The sequence below is a fragment of the Nyctereutes procyonoides genome, unplaced genomic scaffold (assembly GCF_905146905.1).
Source record: "Nyctereutes procyonoides isolate TBG_1078 unplaced genomic scaffold, NYPRO_anot_genome, whole genome shotgun sequence".
Taxonomy (NCBI): domain Eukaryota; kingdom Metazoa; phylum Chordata; class Mammalia; order Carnivora; family Canidae; genus Nyctereutes; species Nyctereutes procyonoides.
This window is the reverse complement of record NW_026575049.1, coordinates 23578843-23598555: the sequence shown is the minus strand read 5'-3', so window position 1 is coordinate 23598555 and position 19713 is coordinate 23578843. Positions and strand designations below refer to the sequence as shown.

The following is a 19713-nucleotide window of genomic DNA, read 5'->3' as shown; positions in this document are numbered from 1 at the left end:
TGCAAGAGGAAGCTGCCCTGACCAGAGGCCAGGGCGCTGACAGCCCTGAGGTGAGAACACAAGTCCAAGAGCCACCCCTGCCCCTACCCAGACCCAGTGTAGAAAAGAGCTCAGTGGCCAGAGGGAGAGCCACAGCCCCACTGTGTGAGGCAGGGGCACGGCACTGAGCACCCCCACCTGTCTCTGGGGCCAGCAGGCCCCCACCCCGGGCTGAGCCACTCCTTCCCACAGCAGCAAGCAGCCTGGTGTGCTCCCTATGCCCTGAGGGCCAGAGTGGATCTTCTAGCATCCTCACACCCAAGCACCAAAGGTCCTAGGCATTCAGGTCTGTTCTATGACCTTCTTTCTTGAGGCTGTTTCTCACTGGACTCAGAAAACTGCTATGTTTGGGGGCTGCCCGTGTTGGTCAGCCATGCCCATGCCCAGCGCCTCCAGGGCTGGGAACGACAGGGCACCAGTGGTCCTGGGCCTGGAACACTTGGCTCTGGAGATCCCCTCCCCTTGGACTCTGCTGTTGAGTGGGTTCCTGAAATGACCTCCGAGGACACTGCTCCTTTACTCTTAGCTGTGACCGCAGAGAGGCACACAGGCTTCCCTCAGCCCTATGGCCTGGCTGAGGCCTGGGTGGGAGCCAACACGGCACAGGGACCCAGAGGTACAAGCGGAGAGTGGCACGGCTCTGGACGTCCATGGCGGGCCTGTGCTCTGAGCTGGAATCCCTGGGGCTCCCAGACTCTCTTCAATGGGATCTGGACCTTAAGAAGGCCGAGGGAGACAGGAAATCCCTCTCCACCTGCCTGTATCCAAAGCCACATTCTGCCTTCCTTGGAAGACTGAGCCTGCTAGAGTGCCCCCCCACCCGCCCACTCTGTTCCTGCCTCTCTTGGGGCCTATGCCAGCCCCATGTGGCATGGGCACTTTACACGCAGCACCTCACTGAAGCCTCAGTGCAACCTTGTGGGGGCCTTATTATCCACCCACTTCAGAGAGGAGAATCTGAGGTTAGGGTGACACAAAATGCCCAAGGCCTCAGGCAGGGAGTGCTCAGTGATGCTAGGAGCTCAGGGCTGTCCCCCTGCAAGGCTGTGATACCACACAAATCAGACACCACGTTCCCACTGGACGAGGAGGCAATGTTTTGGGAATATGACCTGCCGGGCAACCTGGGGGATGCAGGTGAAATGTCGTGACCTGGTCTCCTCACAAACAAAACCTGGAATAATAGTAACTTCTGCTCTGACTCACGGAGGAGGTCAGAGAATCACATCATGGAAAAGTACACAGTTCTGTGCAGAGAAAGTGCATTTGAGCTGTAGACACCGCAGACACCAACCTTGTCAACTGCCCCCCACTGCACCCATTACCTGCCGTCTGCTTCCTCTGCTCGTCAAACAGATCAGCTGAGCTGATGGAGGAACTCGCCGAAAGCCTCTCCAGCCGAGCCCTGGTTTCATACTAGAGAAGACAGGGAATAGAAACCATTAGGCTCCAAATCCCTAGAGCAGCTGTGCACAAAGAATCAGCTAGGAGCTGTCATTTGACAGCTGCTGAGTGCGAAGGAAACCAGAGACCGAGGATGACACATCAGCAGGGGCGGGCGCACCAGTGGCCAGCAGAGGCCACCACAAACCACCTCTAGGACTCACTCGGTGTTTTGTAACTAAACTTAGATGTTGTCAACTTTAAAACAAAGATTTTTAGCGGGTGAAGGAAGAGAAGGTGGCTCTAAGTGCTCTGGAAGTCCTGGTCAGAGCTCTCCAGAGACACAATAAACTGAGTCCCCTTTAGTGATGAGTCCTGTGCCATCCAAGAAGCCCGGCAGTGATGCGCACTCCCAGAGCTTTGTGCAAGCAAGCCAGGGCCCCAGCACTAGAACAAAACCTGAGACCTCCTCATTGCCATCTGATCCTTCTGCTTAGTGAGACTCCACTAAGAGGCAACAACCTGAAAATACATATATCTCCCCTCCAAAAACATGTCTGCTTCATTGAACTTCATTAATGATAATTTAAAAATTAAACAAATTACATCTGTATTGAAAGTTGCCTCTCCCTCTGCCTCTCTCTGTGTATCTCATGAATAAATAAATAAAATCTTAAAAAAAAAAAAAAGGGACGCCTGGGTGGCTCAGTGGTTAAGCGTCTACCTTCGACCCAGGGCGTGATCTTGGTGTCCTGGGATCGAGTCCCACATTGGGCTCCCTGTGAGGAGCCTGCTTCTCCCTCTGCCTTTGTCTCTGCCTCTCTCTCTGTGTCTCTCACGAATAAATAAATAAAAATCTTAAAAAAAAAAAAGAAAAAAGAAAATTTCCTGAAATTTATTCTAAAGACATGAAATGGAAAGAGGAATTAGAGAAATGTGAGAATTGGTTCCTACCTTCCAGCTGCTCCTCTGGCAGCTGGGGCTGTGAAAGAGGTCAGGAAGACTTGGGCTTCAGTCCTCTCGTTAACACCCCCAGGGCAGTGGCCTTCACAACCTGAGTCCATCTTGCTTTGTGCCTAGCACCTCCTCCCACAATCCCCATGTCCCTTGCTCTACGAGGCCCATATGCAAACTCTCCGGACACTTACATCAGCTTGGGCTTGTCTTCCAAAGTACATATCTGATGAAATGGCTTTGACATTCCCAAACTTCTTCTGGGCCTCATCTGTATTTTCAACTGGCTCATAGTCTGACTTACGGCGAGCAGTAGATCTACAATTAAAATAGCCAAAATAGGGGTGACATCAGCAAGATGGTGGAATAGAAGTTTTCTACCACCATCCCTCTATAGAACACTGATTTTGACAATCATTCACAGACAAGAATGCCTTTACTGGGAGTGTAGGAGTGCAGCAGAGAGGTTCCAGCACATTGGATCGTTGGAGCTAACAATCCAAGACTGGGCACATTAGAGAGGGTTAGAGGAACAGTTTCACTTTGCCTGGGTCACCTCTCCCCCAAGGCGGCACAGCTCAGCACTAACAGAGATCCCCTTGGCCTCCAACATCTCCCACAGGGGAAGGTGAGAGGTTGGTGAGTAGGTGCCTGAGTTCCCCAGCTGCATGGGACACTGCAGAGGATGCTCCTTCTTTCCTACCCCATCCAGAATACTGAGGTGATCTGCATGGCTTAGGGGTTGGAAGCATAGCAGCCAGGGCTCAGAACTCATTAAAGGCATGCAGGTGCTGCTGACCATTTTGTAGACGGCACGAGGAAGCCTGCTCACAAGCCTCTGGGTACACTTTGCCTGTGGAACCCTCAACTGGCCCATGGGTGCCTTCCAGTGTTCTGTGCAACTAACCCCTGCCCACTCTGTCCCCACCCCATTGCCGGCTCCTTGCACATGCCCCCACAGATGGTGAGTACAAGCTTTTGGGCATGTGCAGAAAGCAAGCCTGATTCTGTGGGATTGGGAAAAAGTATGCAAACTTGAGTATTTTCAAGGGTACCAAGGGAAAGCAAACAGGAGGCTCGGGCACCTGGCCTGGCCTTGAAGGATTGAGAGAAGGCATACATCTCAAGAATTCACCCCTAAAAAGGAGTAAGTAGTGTTGAGTGGGCATACACATAGGAAAGGTCTGAGAAAGCTTCAGAATCCCTAGCAAGGATGCTGGTGAAGTCATTTCTCACCCTAAGCCAGCCAGGAGAGACAGGAGGAGGTGACTATTTCTTCAAATGCAAAGACAGAAACACAAGACCCCAAGGAGCATGAAAAATCAAGGAAACATGATGCCACAAAGGGAATGTCATAATTCTCCAAAAACTGACCCCATGGAATTGCCTGACAAAGATTTCAAGATCAAGAAGCTCAGCAACCTATAAGAACACATACAGCTCAATGAAATCAGGAAAACAATATACAAACAAAACTAGAAGCTCAACATGGAGACAGAAATCATAAAAAAGAATCAAACAGAGACTCTGGAGCTGATGACAGAGGATATCAGTGTTAGACCTAGTTGAACAGAAGAAAGAATCTGTGAACTCGAAGACAGGTCATTTAAAATTATCCAGTCACAGGAGAAAAAAGAAAAAAGAATGAGGGCAGCCCAGGTGGCTCAGCGGTTTAGCGCCACCTGCAGCCCAGGGCGTGATCCTGGAGACCCGGGATGGAGTCCCATGTCAGGCTCCCCGCATGGAGCCTGCTTCTCCCTCTGCCTCTCTCTCTGTTTCTCGAATAAATAAATAAAATCTTTAAAAAAAAAAGCTACAATGAAGACAAAAAAAAAAAAAAAAAAGGAAAAAGAGAATGAAAAAGAAGAAAACCTACATGAATTATGGGACACTATATGAAAAAAAATTTATGCATTATGGGAGAAGAGATAATACAATACAGGAGAATCTTCTCCATCAAGAGAAGGGGGGAGGGGCAAAAACTTATTTAAAGAAATAATGGATAAAAACTTCCCAAATCTGGAGATGTGGACACTTGGGTACATGAAGATCAAAAGCACCCAAAAAGATTCAATGCAAAGAGATCTTCACCAAGACACATTATCATAAAACTGTCAAAAATCAAAAACAAGGGGTGCCTGGGTGGCTCGGCGGTTGAGCATCTGCCTTTGGCTCAGGGTGTAATCCCGGGGTCCTGGGATCAAGTCCTGCATTGGGCTCCTCGCTGGGAGCCTGCTTCTCCCCCTGTCTATATCTCTGCCTCTCTTTCTGTATCTCTCATGAATAAATAAAATCTTTAAAATAAATCAAAGGCAAAAAGAGAGAAAGATCAATATCACATGATTCCCCTCACAAATGTAATCTAAAAACAAAAAGAATAAACAAACAAGAAGCAGGATCAAAACTAAAAGTGTGGAAAAGCAACGACAGTTTCCAGACATAAGGGGTAAGAGAGGATGGGTGAAGGGGAGAAGGAGATGCAGGCCTCCAATTACCAAATGAGTAAGTCATGGGAATAAAAAACAGAGCATAAGGAAGAAACAAAGAATTTTGAAAGCTGCAGAAGAAAAGAAACTCTTCACATGCAATGGAATCCCTGTGAGGCCATCAGCAGATTTCTCAGCAGAAATCCTCCTCCTATGCAGGAGATAGTGGGATGATATATTCAAAGTGCTAAAACAAAAAACAAAAACAAAAGCCCTGCTGACCACCAGACTGGTGTCACAGAAATGCTATAAAGGAGTTCTGCAAGCTGAACTGATGAATGGTAATTAATAACATAAAAACATGAAAGGGTACCAGGGGTACAGTTGGTTGAGCGGCCAACTCATGATTTTGGCCTAGGTCATGATCTGGGGGTCGTGGGGTCAAGCCCCGTTTCAGGCTCCACACTTAGCAGGATGTCTACTGGAGATTCTCTCCCTCTCCCTCACTTCTCCTCGCTCCCTGCTCATGTGCATGTTTGTTCTCTCTCCAATAAATAAATCTTAAAAAAAAAAAGTATAAAACTCACTGGTAGCAGTAAGTACACAAATTCAGAATACTTGAATACTATAATGCTAGTATATAAGTCACCTCTAGTATAAAAGTTAAAAAACAAAAGTGGTAAAAATAACTATAACTACAATAATTTATTGGCAGATACATAATATAAAAAAATGGAAATTGTGACACCAGAAACATACAGTGTGTGTGCATGGGGGGGGGGTAGAGTAAAATGGTAGACTTCTTGTATGCTACCTAAGTTAAAAAGTTATCAGCTTAAAATAAGACTGCTATAAGACGTTTTACGTAAGCCTCGTGGTAATCACAAAGCCAAAATCTACATTATATACAAAAAGATAAAGAGAAGGGGGGATCCCTGGGTGGCGCAGTGGTTTGGCGCCTGCCTTTGGCCCAGGGCGCGATCCTGGAGACCCGGGATCGAATCCCACGTCGGGCTCCCGATGCATGGAGCCTGCTTCTCCCTCTGCCTGTGTCTCTGCCTCTCTGTCTCTGTGACTATCATAAATTAAAATAAAAATAAAAATTAAAAAAAAAAAAAAAAAGAGAAGGGAATCAAAACATACCACTATGGAAAATCATCAATTCATAAAGAAAGACGGCAAGAGAAGAAAGGAACAAGAGAACTGCCAAGAGCCAATGAACAACTAGTGAGGTGGCACTGTAAATCCTTACCTATCAATAGTTACCTTAAACATAAATGGATTAAATTAGCCAATCAAAGACACTTAAGTGGCTAGATGGATTAAAATAACAAGGTCCAACTATATGCTGCCTATAAGAGACTCACTTCAGCTTGAAGAACAAACGTAGGCAGAAAGCAGAGACTGAAAGATATTCCATGCAAATGGAAACCAAGAGAGAGCAAGGATAGCCACATTTATATCAGACAAAATAGACTTTAAGTCAAAAACTGTAACAAGGGGATGCCAGAGTGGCTCAGTGGGTTAAGCGTCTGCCTTCGGTTCAGGTCATGGTATCAGTATCCTGAGCCCCACATCGGGCTCTCTGCTCAGCGGGGAGCCTGTTTCTCCCTCTCAGTATCCTATGCTCTCTCTCTCAAATAAATAAATAAAATCTTAAAAAAAAAAGTCTAAAACAAGAATAAATGAATGAATGAGTGAATGAATGCATAAAGAAATAAATAGACACCTGGGTGGCTCAGCCAGTTAAAGAGGCTGACTCTTAATAAATTAAATAAATAAATAAATAACAAAAAAATAAAAAAATAATAAATAAAAATTAAAAAAAAAAAGAGGCTGACTCTTGATACTGGCTCAGGTCATGATCTCAGGGTCATGAGCTCAAGCCCTGCGTTGGGCTTCCACGGTGGCGTGGAGCCTGCTTGGGACTCTCTCTTTCCCTCTCCCTCTTCCCCTCCCCACCTCATTAAAAATACATAAAATAAAATAAAAAATAAAAACTGTAACAAGAGACACAGATCATTATATAACAAAAAAAGAGGTCAATTCATCAGAGGGCCATAACAATTGTAAATACATATGTACCCAACATTGGAGCACCTAAATAAATGACACAGATATTAACAGGTCTGAAGGGAGAAAGAGATAGTACTGCAATCACAATAGAATACTTCAGTACACCACTTTCAATAATGACAGATCACCCAAACTGAAAGTCAAGAAAACTTGGACTTGAACAATATGTAAGACTGAAGGGACAGACACATTCAGAACATTCCATCCAATAGCAGCAGAACACACATTCTTAAGCACACGCAGAACATTCCCTAGGACAAATCATGTTAGGTCACAGAACACATTTAAATCATATGTTAGGTCTTAACAAGTTAAGAAAACTGAAATCATATTAAGTGTCTTTTGCAACCATAATGGTTGAAAGCAGAAATCAATAACCAGAAAAAAAAACTGGAAAATTCACAAATATGTGGAAATTGAACAACACACTCTTTTTTTTTTTTAATTTTATTTATTTATTTATTTATGATAGTCACAGAGAGAGAGAGAGAGGCAGAGACACAGGCAGAGGGAGAAGCAGGCTCCATGCACCGGGAGCCCGATGTGGGATTCGATCCCGGGTCTCCAGGATCGCGCCCTGGGCCAAAGGCAGGCGCCAAACCGCTGCGCCACCCAGGGATCCCTGAACAACACACTCTTGAACCACCAGTGGATCAAAGAAGAAATCAAAAGGGCAATAAGATGACTATCCTGAAACAAACGACAATGGGAACCCAACATACCAAAACTTAAGAAATACAGAAAAAACAGTTCTAAGAAGAAAGTGTGTGGCCAACAAGTATCTGAAAAGACGCCCCACATTACTCATCATCAGAGAAATACAAATCAAAACCACAATGAGACATCCCCTCACATCTGTTTGGGTGGCAATTACCAAAAGAGGTTAAGTATTGATGGGAACTGGAGAAAAGGGAAGCCCCATGCATTGTCGGTGGGAATGCAAATTAGCATGACCACAGAGAAAATAGCATGGAGGTGCCTCGAAACATTAAAAATTGAACTACCACTGAATCCAACAATCCCACTCCCGGTTATGCATCTGAAGCAGACAACATCAGTATCTTGAAGAGATCTCTGCACTCCCATGTTTGCTGTAGCATTATTCACAGTAGCCAAGGTATGGAAACAAACTAAATGTCTGTTGATGGATGAATGGATAAAGATATACAATGGAACATTATCCAGCCTTAAAAAAAAAAAAAAAAAAAAGGAAATCCTGCCATTTGTGACAACATGGATGAACCTGAGGGACATTATGCTAAGTGAGATAAACCGGACAGACAGTGGCTCACTCGGTTATGCATCTGCCTTTGGCTCAGGTCATGATCCCAGAGTCCCAGGATTGAGCCCCGTGTCGGGCTCCCTGCTCAGCAGAGAGCCTGCTTCTCCCTCTCCCTCTGCTCCTCCCCTGGCTTCTGCACCCTCCCTCCATCCCCACCTCTCTTGCTCACTCTCTGAAATAAATAAATGTTTTAAAAAAACAACAGAGAAAGAAAAATACTGTACAATTTCATTTATATGTGAAACCTAAAATTTTTTTAAAAAGTCAAAATCATAGAAACAGGGAGTAGAATATTGTTTCTCACAGGCTTGGAGGTAGAGGAGACGGGCAGATGTTAAAAGGACACAAACTTCCATTTACAAGATGAATAAGTTCTAGGGATGGTGTACAGTACGGTGACCACAGTACATAAAGCACAGTATGCTGACTCTAGTAAATCATAGCTGTGCTGCATACTTGAAATTTGCTAAAAGTATGGATCTCAAGTGTTTTCAGCATACAAAATGAAAACAAACAAAAAAACCCCAGCCCAAATAGGTTAAACTAATTTGAGGTGAGGCAAGTGCATTCCTCATTTATAATGTATACCAATACCGTTTTACTTTTTAAAAAGCTGACAGTGGTAATTTTGTAAAAAGGATTTCAGGCCACTTTAAGAAGCCTGAAAATTCTAATAAAAATATGAATAAACATCCAAACCACCCAACAATTGAAAGTATTGTCCTATTTCAATAGACCAGTCATTTCACTCTTTAGCACCACAGATCAATTCTGCTGAGTAGAACTGCTGTAATGCTCATAAAACCCGGCTCCACGTTGGGCAGGACACAAAATGAGAAGGACGGCTGTACACTCCTGTCACCTGGCACAGTCCCAGGCCAAACCTCCCATCCCAACGTATTTGTCGTGTCTCCCTCCACTGTCGACAGCTCCCTGGTTTATTTATTTATTTTTTAAATGTCATAATTGACAAGTATTGTTATCATTATTTTTTTTAAAGATTTGTTTATTCATGAGAGACACACACACAGAGAGAGAGAGAGAGAGAGAGAGAGAGAGGCAGAGACACAGGCAGAGGGAGAAGCAGGCTCCATGGAGGGAGCCCGATGTGGGACTCGATCCCGGGACTCCAGGGTTATGCCCTGGGCCGAAGGCAGGCACCAAACCACTGAGCCACCCAGGGATCCCCAGCTCCCTGGTTTAGACAGGAGGTTATAAAGTCTTTCATTCATCATCACCAACAACAGGAGTTAGCCCTTCAACAGGTGGCAGACACACACTTCCACAATAAAGAGGAAGCAACACAACATCATGACGAGAGTCTCAAATGCACTACGAAAAGTCAAAGAAGTCTGAAAAGGCCCGTTACTGTAGGATCCCATTTATGTGACATTCTGGGAAAGGCAAGACTGCGAGGTCAGAAAACAGGCCAGGATGCGAAGAATATTCATGGGTTGCCTGGGTGGCTCAGTGGCTGAGCACCTCCCTTCGGCCCAGGGCATGATCCTGGGGTCCTGGGATCGAGTCCCGCATTGGGCTCCCTGCATGGAGCCTACTTCTCTCTCTGCCTGTGTCTCTGCCTCTCCCCGTTTGTGTCTCATGAATAAATAAATAAAATCTTCAAAAAAGAAAAAAAGAATATCCTTGAAAGAGTAGAATAAAATTGTTTACTTTCTTAGAGAATTTCCCTAGAGATGCGTGGCCTCACTATTCACAGTCCCGCTGCTCTGTGTTCATACCTGTCTGAATAGCCTGTGGTTTTCAGGATGGTGTCAGTATCTTTGATGGTCTCTTTTTTCCAGTAGGACTCTGAGCTGTCGTCCCAGCTGGAAAAAGAATTGCTCCTGAACTCCATCGGCTCGTCCAAATACCTGTATGAAAAAAAGTGACATAGTGACTTGGGAGGACATACTGATATCAACCCATATGGGGTATATGGCCCTACATTCCCTGGGAACAGCCACGTAATTAGAGCTGACCCAGGAGACAGGAGCAGGTGTGAGGTGGGTCACTGCCAAGGCCTTTAAAGCGTCTGTGCTCCACTTGCCCTGTCCTCTCTTCCCGTGCCCCATGGAAGACAAGGTGGTGTTTTCTACAGCCTCAGGCAGGAGAAGCCTCCCTCTGTCAGGAAAATCAAGGTGCCACCCAAAGGCAGGTAATGGACAATCACCCGTACCCTCAGCTAAATGAGAAGTAAATCATTGTGTTAAGCCTTTAAGATGGGGGATACTTGTCTGTGCAGCATAACCTAGCCCATCCGGTAGCACATGACACCTTCAAATGTCTCTACCCACTCGTGGTCACACGTTTTGCTTTCTTTGCGTCTAGTACTGCCTAATTACGTATTTGCAACAAAAACCCCATCCAAGGAGCTCCTTGCTGGCAATCCCTGCCACGTTAGCTCCAGCGTAAGCCATCAATCCTAACAATAACTCCCAACTGCCACTCCATATAAATGATGCTCATTAGCGTCCTCCTAGAGTCAGATGCAAAGCCACTTGCAGATGCTCTCACACCCTGGAGGTTGGCGTGAACTCAATCTGTAAGCATCTCTCAGGAGATGCTGGCCTTCTAGATCGGTTTACATATTCATTGGCCAAGCATCACTGAATATCAACTGAGCAGGACTTTGCTCAGAGAGCAAAACTCCATGGCAGCTTTCAAACTTTGACCAGGAGCAGCAGGGTCTGTCTGGAACATGACAGAGACACAGGGTGAGGCGGATATGCCGGAGCCTTGATGAAAAGTGGCCATGCCTTCTCAGAATGCACTGTAGCTCAGGATGGAAAACAGCCCTGCCGGGTCCACACCCCTTTGAAAAGTGGAGTTCAATACGATCAGAAGAGGCAGATTCCAAGGCTTACATCCTGAGAGAGGAAGGAGGATGGAAGAAGATGTAGGGGCTTTCAAAGAAGTCACCCAGACTTCCTGCAGATTAAGAAGAGAAGCATCCGGGATATGGGGTGGGCACCAAGCCCCAATGTCAGAAGAAGTTGTATGAGGATGGGAAGCCTGGGCACCCCAAGAGGCCTGTTGTCAAAGACGAATACAAGGGGGCAGCAGGAGCCCTATAAGGACAAGTAGGCCAAGGGCCCAAGTGAGCTAAGATTTGAGGGGTGGAAATGTTAAAAACAAGTGTACTCTTTTTCTGGGTTAAAAGAAAAAAGGAAGGATAAACTTGTCGTTTGAAGCAGATGGTGTGATTTTACATGGATAATAGGAAACAAAAATTCCCAATAGTGCCCTCTGCCTTCCCTGGTGAGGAGGTTGTTAAGAACAAACCCCATTACACTAGCCTTCTCTCCCCAGGAAGGAAGATGCAGGTTCAGAGTGGATCTGTCTGTCACCGAGCAACGGGCCAGGCTCTCTCTGTGCCTGATGGGTGGGTGGGCCCAGGAGGAATAGAGACAACAGGTCCCTGTCGAGAGGAAACCTGGACAAGACTTCCAGCGGTTCAGAGAAAGAGGGCTTGCAACATGCGCTCCCACATTGGCCTGGAAAGCCATCTTCAATTATTTGAGAGACTTACCTGTAAGGGCCTGAGTGAAAGAATTAAGACCAAGTCAATAGGGATTTAAACAATACTTCGTGAGCATCTAGGAGGAGCTGGCACTCTGCTAGATGAGGACACAGGGCAAGGAGACCTATTCAGTCCTTGCCTTCACGGGCCTGGCTGATCTGAGCTCAGAAACCCACAAGGTATCTAAGTAAAGACATCATTCCTCACGGAGCTGCCCCTGGACCAAAGGGCTGCCTTGAGGAGGGAGGGAGTGAGGTGTGGGTGGGGACCGCACAGTCCCCCAGGGGATCCTGGGGGCAGGACAGGGCATGAAGTACTGGACAGGGAGAGGTTGAAACTTCCAGGCTCTTCACAACTCTGAGCTGCTGGGACATAGGACTTTGCAGATTTAGCATCACTCCAAGGAAATAGTCTTCATTCATATAAGCCAAAGTGCTTCCCCTGGAATATAAGGGCGTCAGATTTTTTTTTTTTTCAATGACTGGACTATTCGAAATTCAGAAGGAGAGAAAAAGCCATCCTGCTAGGATCCTACCGATCACCAGGAGCGATGTGCAGTGTGCTTTGTGCTGGGATGGGTGGGCGTAGGGCGGGCTCTCTGCGCTCTGAGGGATGCGGGAGGCATGCAGCACTCCGCCCCCAGGGGCACAGCTGGCTGCCCCACCAGGCCTCAGCCGACAGGACTAAGGGCTGTGGGACACTTGCCTGGCCTCAGAAACACAACAGCCACCCCCGATTTCCAAATCTTTACTGACGTTCTAATGTTCTGATTTCTAGATCCTGGTTCTCCAAGCTTTTCACTCATATTTTTGCTCTCCCACTCTGTCTTCATTCAACCCTGAAGATGTTCCTTACCATCCCTTGATAAAAGCACGCCAACAACATGCATCTGATTTATAGCTGTAGACAACTGTCTGTCCCGGTGAAGGCCGTGCTGGCTACATAAGGCTGAGCAAATTGTTCTAGTTTCATTAGTTTGTACTCAGTATATAATTACACTGTTTATATCCTGAATATAATGGAACTCAATTTTAAAAAGCCCAAAGACATGGTGAATCTTATTTTTAATAGAAACAGCTCTCTTTCATAATTCATAATGCTCAAGTTCTAATGGGCTAATGAATAATTTGGAAGCAGTGCAAGCTCTTCATGGAGCTAATATGCTGGCCCTCCCAGAGTGTTTTGTGTTTACTTTTCCTCAGTTGCCAGAGTATTAACAGCGTCCTTGCCCTACTAGCAGTGATTATATCCAAGGAGGCCTAGAAAAGGCACTCATGCCCCCGGTACACAACCTGCAAGTGATGAGGACACCCCAAGGTCTCTCTGGCAGGAGTCCACTAAGTGCAGTCTATGTAAAAACACCTGGCTCCCAGGTTTCAAACCAGAAATAACTGTTTCATAGCAATAAAGGCCTTATGACTCTTCTGACTAAGCTTCTAGAGAAAGAAAAAGCCACAGGATTTCTGAGGCTACTGACAAGGCAGATAAAGCACCCCTGGGAGCCGATCAGGAACCCAGGGCCAGTGACATTTCCCAGAAGTTTCTCAGGGCCCATTCCATGGATAACTTCACTTGCAGCCATTTCTTCGCAACTTGGCTGCCAAGCAGCAGGGCTGATTGAACTTGAGATTTCTTTTCTTTACTTTTCTATGCTTTCACGTGCAGGAGGTGCTAATGAGCAGTGAAATAATCAAAAAGGTGTTGTGGAGAAGCCAAATGGGTCAGTGGAGAACCTGGGCCAGTGTAGAACTCGAGTCACTTAGAGTCTCCTCTGACCAAGACCCATTTGTTCCTTAAAGAGCAAATCTGAAATGATCTGATGTGCATGCAGCTCTCAAATCAAGTTAGAAATTTAATCTTAGGGGCGCCTGGGTGGCTCAGTTGGTTAAGCATTTGCCTTTGGCTCAGGCCACGATCCCAGGAGGAATCGAGCTCCCCCCACCCCCTCCCATAGGCTCCCTGCTCAGCAGAGAATCTGCTTCTCCCTCTCCCTTGGCCCCTCCCTCTGCTTGTGCTCTTTCTTTCTCTTTCAAATTAAAAAAAAAAAACAAAAACTGAATAACAAAAAAAAAAAAATCTTAAAAAAAAAAGAAATTTCATTTTATCCTGTAGAAAGTATATTTAAATACTTTTAAAAGGCATGATTTGGGAGTTACCTGTAATGAAATCCAAACCTGGTGTGTTACACAGTTTACTCACAGCACTGACAGGGAACACCACTAAACCTCGAACTTTCTTTGGTAAAATATTTGGACTTGAAATAATGGGAAGCCATGGGAGAAGAATTTTTTAAGGATAGTACTAACCTATGAACTTTGACGAGTATATCTCACAATTGGCTTTCAGTTAATAGTCAACATGCATTTGTATCCTGTATATATAAAGTATATACCCACTGTATCTAAGAAAACGCATCAGGCCTACGTAACTGCAAGATGACAGTAATGTCCTTCCAGATGGGAGCCACGGAGCCCACTACTGACGAGCAGCACACATTCAATTGTCCTAAACTCCAAACTTGAAGGCGGCCCTCAGTGTGGTTAAGTATCTAAGGATAGTAATTAAACATTCAGACTGCATCACATGTCTCTAGAACTGAATTTCTACATAATAATAGCAGCTAAACAACACAAACAATAGTCAAGCACTGTTCCAGACACTCCATTTGCATTAACTCATGTAGCCCTCCCTACCTACACTGTGAGGTAGACTACCTACACTGCAAGTATCCCTAACTTGCAGATGAGGAGGTTGCAGCACAGAGAGGCTGAGTAACTTGGCCGAGGTCACACAGTCATTAAGTCACTATGTGGCCCAGTCAGGATTTGAATCCAGGCCGTCTGAGCCCAGGCCTACACTCTTGCCCCCGGCCCCCGACCCCCATGTGGTGCCTTTTTAGCAATACTCTCCCTGTGCCAGTCAGGTTTTTGGAGGAACCTCCCAAAGTGAGTCAGTTCAAGTTCAAACTTGTTCTGCCCCTTGGGCCCCGGAGCCTGAACCGTGGCACTCACCACGGTCGGCTTCACACCAGAGTCAGGCAACTTGTCCTCATCTGATGGTGAACGCTGATGGACCAGAAGCTAGCGTACCCTGGGAGCCTTTGGAGCGCATGAGTGTTTTCCATGAATTGATACGCACACACAGCAGTGTTTACTCAATACTCCACCCTGCCAGCTGGAAGCTCCAGGAGTGGGTATCCTGACACAAAAGGATCTGGACCTCTGGGGTCTTGTTTAGCTCTCCAATTTCACACTTAGATAAACCCAAGTTCCCACCTATAATTTTAACGCTTGGTTGCTGATTTTTATTACCAAACATCTTAATATTAGCAAGCATGGTCCACTTATGAATGTTTCCCCAATTTTTTCCCAAAGGACACCCTTGCCTCCAGCTAAAGCTTTTAAAAGCAAAGAAATTAATAGATTTGTATTTGCTCCTAATGCCAATAAGAGAGTCACTGCTTTGGAAAACAACAACCCTTTAAAGCCAATTTTTAGTGGATTACCTCGAGCTGGAAGTAAAATAGGAGTCATCACTGTCATCACTGTACTTCTTTCTGGGCTTTGCTACAATGGGTATTTCCTGTTCGATGGTCTGCATATCTGAAGTCACGGAATGTGAAATACCACTTGAGGAAACAGAATAAAACGGGAAAAAATTACATTAGTTCATGAGGACACTTGTGTTCACTGAGGAACATTTTATTTTTTTTAAGATTTTTTATTTATTTATTCATGAGATACAGAGAGAGAGAGAGAGAGAGAGAGAGGCAGAGACACAGACAGAAGAAGAAGCAGGCTCCATGCGGGGAGCCTGATGTGGGACTTGATCCCGGGTCCCAGGATCACACCCCGGGCTGCAGGCAGTGTAAACTGCTGAGCCACTGGGGCTGCCCTAATCTCTACTTTCAAGAACAACAAAAATGTATTAGTGGGGTTAAAAACACAAGCAATAAAAACGGCATATATATTTTTTGGCGTAAGCACTGAAAATCCTTAGTGAGGACTGGAACAATGTGAATTAAATAAAATACAGTCACACCTATCAGTTCTGTCTGTGGCGTCCACTTAGCAACTGGTCAGGCCTATTTTCTTTTTCCTGAGACTCGAATTTGGAATTTTTCATGCTATGTTGGCTACCAGAGTAAAGGAAAAAATTGAAGAAAGGAAGGAATCAAGAAAAAATATGTCTCACACTGACGTTAATAAGGAAAAGCCATTCACAATCAGCAACCCGGTTTATTTATTTTTTTAAAAGATTTTATTTATTTATTCAGGAGAGACACACAGAGAGAGGCAGAGGCACAGGCAGAGGGAGAAGTAGGCTTCCCGCAGGGAGCCTGATGCAGGACTCGATCCCGGGACTTCAGGATCATGCCCTGAGCCAAAAGTAGACACTCAACCACTGAGCCACCCAGGTATCCCAGCAACCTGGTTTAAATCCTGGAAGCCACATACCTTCTGCAATTTCCAAATCCCATGCCGAGTCTCTCCGACTCTATCTTTTTTTTGCCACTCATGTTCACCTTCTCGTCCTTTTTCATTTGAATTTCAAGATCCTTATAGGCTAATCGCAGTGATGAAACGCTGCCAGAAAAACCAAATGCTCCTTACATTAGATTTAATTCTGTGTTTTCAAGTTAAAAAGCTAAGCAAAATTAAACAAGTCACTTATAATTTGAGCTTCATGCTTCTTTCCGTAACTAATAATTATGAAGGCAAATTGGCCTTTTTTTCTCCTAAAGGTCTTTTTCGAGTAGATGCTTGAGAAAATTTGAATGTGTTTATAACCACTTTTTGATTGCTGTTGATCCCACCTTACAGTTCTAGTTCATATCAGCTATCATCGAATAATAATAGTAAAAATCAGAATTCCTTACTTGGATTAATATTCTATTTATACTTCCACATTACATAGCAAAAGTATAAGGTTAGTCTCATTGGGGTGCTTGGTTTAAGTACACACACACACACACACACACACACACTTACATATTTTTGACTTTACAAATAGATAAAATAAGGAGTTACTTAATTGCAAAAAGATTCTTCAGAGGATCTCTATATAATCAGGCTTTCAAGAGCACTTAAAACAGAGTACTCATTTCTCAGCTACCAGTTCCTTCTCTGCTATCAGACATTAATGATGTGTTTATCAAGCACCTGTTATGAACGATGCACCAAAGGGGTAAAGAGAGGTACACAACACTGTCCCTGACTCTCAGATTTTTTTTTCAGATTTCTAACCATATTATAAATACTCAATTTTTCATAAAGGAAATTATGCCTCTGTCAGCAAAAACAAGAGTATCTTGTATTAGTAAGACAGCAACAAAATTTTGGGCCGCTGACAAGTGCTACACCTATCTTATCAGGAACTCTAAGCCATTACCCATTTTATAAAACTGTGTAAAATGTCATGAATTCCTCATAAGGCACTATGTAAATTCCACAATAAGATAAATACATTTCTCTGTATTAACAAGGGAATGACAACGAAATTTCTTACTAGAAAAAGAAGTCAATAGAAAATAGAAAAAAAATGCTTCTGCTATTTCCTTCCTTAGTAAGTCAAGCAGGATTTGTTTTGTTTTAATCTGGCAGTTTGCATTCTTTACTATTATTCCTACAGAACAGGTTCCAGCAATGTATTCAGTTTTATCACTTAGAAAGTAATACCTTTGAGTATGTTTTTTGGAGGAAGACAACAGATCTGTTGAAAACAATGGATAAAACTGTAGCAATGGATTCTTCTGGAGAAGATGAATGGATGGAAGAAAAAAGTTCTAGTAGGAAGAGAGGTGATGGGAGAGCCTTCCTTCTTGGGACCTGACACGGGACTGGGTCTCCTGTGCATTAAAAGCACGCACGTTACTGCCCCGGCTTCCCATAACATGTGACACGGGGCTGCCAGCACTGATGGAATTGAAGTGCTCGTGCCGGCCGCAGGGAGGGCTTGCACAGCACCCAGGAGCAGCCAGGGAAGCAGCTCTGCCATGGCACGGCCTCTTCGACTCTCCTGCCCCAACTGTGCAGACTCCTCCGAGGGTGGGCCTGGGAACTGCCAGGAGAGGAGGAGGATGAGGCCACCTCATGGACACTGAGAATTTCACGGGCTGATGAGAGAGAAAAATGCTGCTCCTGACAGTCTACTGAACTGAAATAGCTTTATTCACAGCCATTAAAAAATTCACTTGCATCTCCCTCTCATGAATAAATAAATAAAATCTTTAAAAAAATAAAAATAAATAAATAAATTCACTTGTGGAAGAATACACTTTGTCGCATCTTAAAGATAAAACATGTACACTTTCTTGGGCTGGCGCAGGCCCATTGGGTGGAACTGGGCTGCCAGCAGTCCGAGCGGGAGGGTGGTATTTCGGGCACAGGCCAAGAAAGCTGTCAAAGCGGATTCCCAAATCAGATTCTTAAACACCGCTTGGCCCGCATCTTTGCGTGTATGCTGTACTCAGCCGTCCTAATGAAAGCTACCAGCTAAGGCTGGTGTGGCTTCTAAGGTTCATGTGCTAATCTCCATCCAGCTGACCTGCAGGGAGGGAGCTGGAGCTTCCTGTATTCCCTGTCTTCTGATGTGACCAGACGCTGGATTTTAGACGCTCCAGGAAAACCACGCACCCGCAATCTGTCCACGGCCCCTAAAGCTTCAGATTTGACCTTCCCCTTTCCCAGGGTCAAGAACCTCGTTTGGAGAAATCGAAGTGAGGTCTGTGAGGAATGTAAAATGTACAGTGGGAAGTACATTTTACAGAAAGCCATTTCAAACCCTACTTAGCCTACCTACAGTTCAGTGCTGCCCCCTGTGCTCTTCGAGGTAAATGACAAGGAGAAATAGCTTCTCCGGGCTTAACAACTAGAAAGCCCCTTAGCAAACGGTTAGTATGAATGGCAAGAAATCACACTGAGCACTTACTTGGCACCAGGGACTGTTTGATACACTTTGATGGGCACTAACTAAGGTAGTTCTCAAAGCATTAAACCTCATAAAATGAGCATTATTATTTTCTTCAGTCTACAGTGACTCAAGCCCAAACTGGTAAGATACACATGAAAAGAAGAGACCAGTTAAGTAAAATCAACAGTAAAATACCAGTTAAGTAAAATCAACAGGCGTAAGAACTAGGAACCCAAGCTGCCTTTCCCCTCTGTGTCGTGGTCACCCTGCTTCCTCCTCTCCCTATGATCTCCCATACCCAGCTCATGCATTCTCCAGGCGGCCACACCACTCTTCTGTTTCCAACACAAATAAAGCCTCTCAAGAGCCTTAAGTGTATACTTATAACCATTCTCTTCCTGGCCTCCTGGCTTCCAGTTTCTGCCCCATTCTGTTGGTCCTAGTCTCACCACCAAAGGGGGTCCAAAACACACCCCCTTCATTGCGGCTGTGGGGCTCCTCCGCTCAGATGAAATGTAAAACGACTGGCCTGACTTCAAAGTACGCTACATTAGCATTCCAATGTCTCCGATCCGGGCAGTCCCTCTCCCCAGCACCAACACAAAAATAAATAAATAAAAATAAAAATAATAATTACATGGCATTTGGAAAGCGAACCTCAGAGTCGTTTGGCTAATAGTTTTATTCACTAAAAACATTTCTGTAACTAAATTAAACTTACATGGATTCTTCCTTAGGTGCTGCCCTGGCCAGACGGTCTTCCTGTTCCTTCATTTTATCTACAGCTTGGGCTTGTTTTTCAATTTCATTAAAGCACGTATTCGTCACTTTCTGGGCTCCCAAACTTCCTTTTTTGGCCCCAAGCTAGAAGGTATATAAAATTAGATTCTACCCAAATTGTTTGAAAGCTTTTGCAGCAACAGCTAACATATACTGAGGTTTATTACCTGCCAGGTCCTGTGAGCTGCACTTTACATTTGTTCTCTCACTTAGTCCTCACGACCCGGTCAAGTTGGCATTTTTCTTATCCCCAGTTCACAGATGAGCAACTCAAGCCCAGGTAAGTTAAGTGACTTGATCAAGATCCCATAGCCACTAGGTGACAAAGTCGGAATTCAGAC

General features: G+C 44.9%; 1 protein-coding gene across 1 annotated transcript in view; it reads right to left on the bottom strand.

Annotated features, from left to right (window-relative positions):
- The window catches only part of ARFGAP3 (ADP ribosylation factor GTPase activating protein 3), a 50904-nt gene that overhangs the window by 7210 nt on the left and 23981 nt on the right, over positions 1–19713 (bottom strand). Inside the window, exons 9-14 of the mRNA XM_055328884.1 lie at positions 19314–19456; positions 16138–16266; positions 15186–15308; positions 9900–10031; positions 2571–2694; positions 1365–1455 (exon numbers count right to left, since the gene is read on the bottom strand). Coding sequence (XP_055184859.1) covers positions 1365–1455; positions 2571–2694; positions 9900–10031; positions 15186–15308; positions 16138–16266; positions 19314–19456 — 742 coding nt within the window. The remainder of the gene's footprint in view (positions 1–1364; positions 1456–2570; positions 2695–9899; positions 10032–15185; positions 15309–16137; positions 16267–19313; positions 19457–19713) is intronic.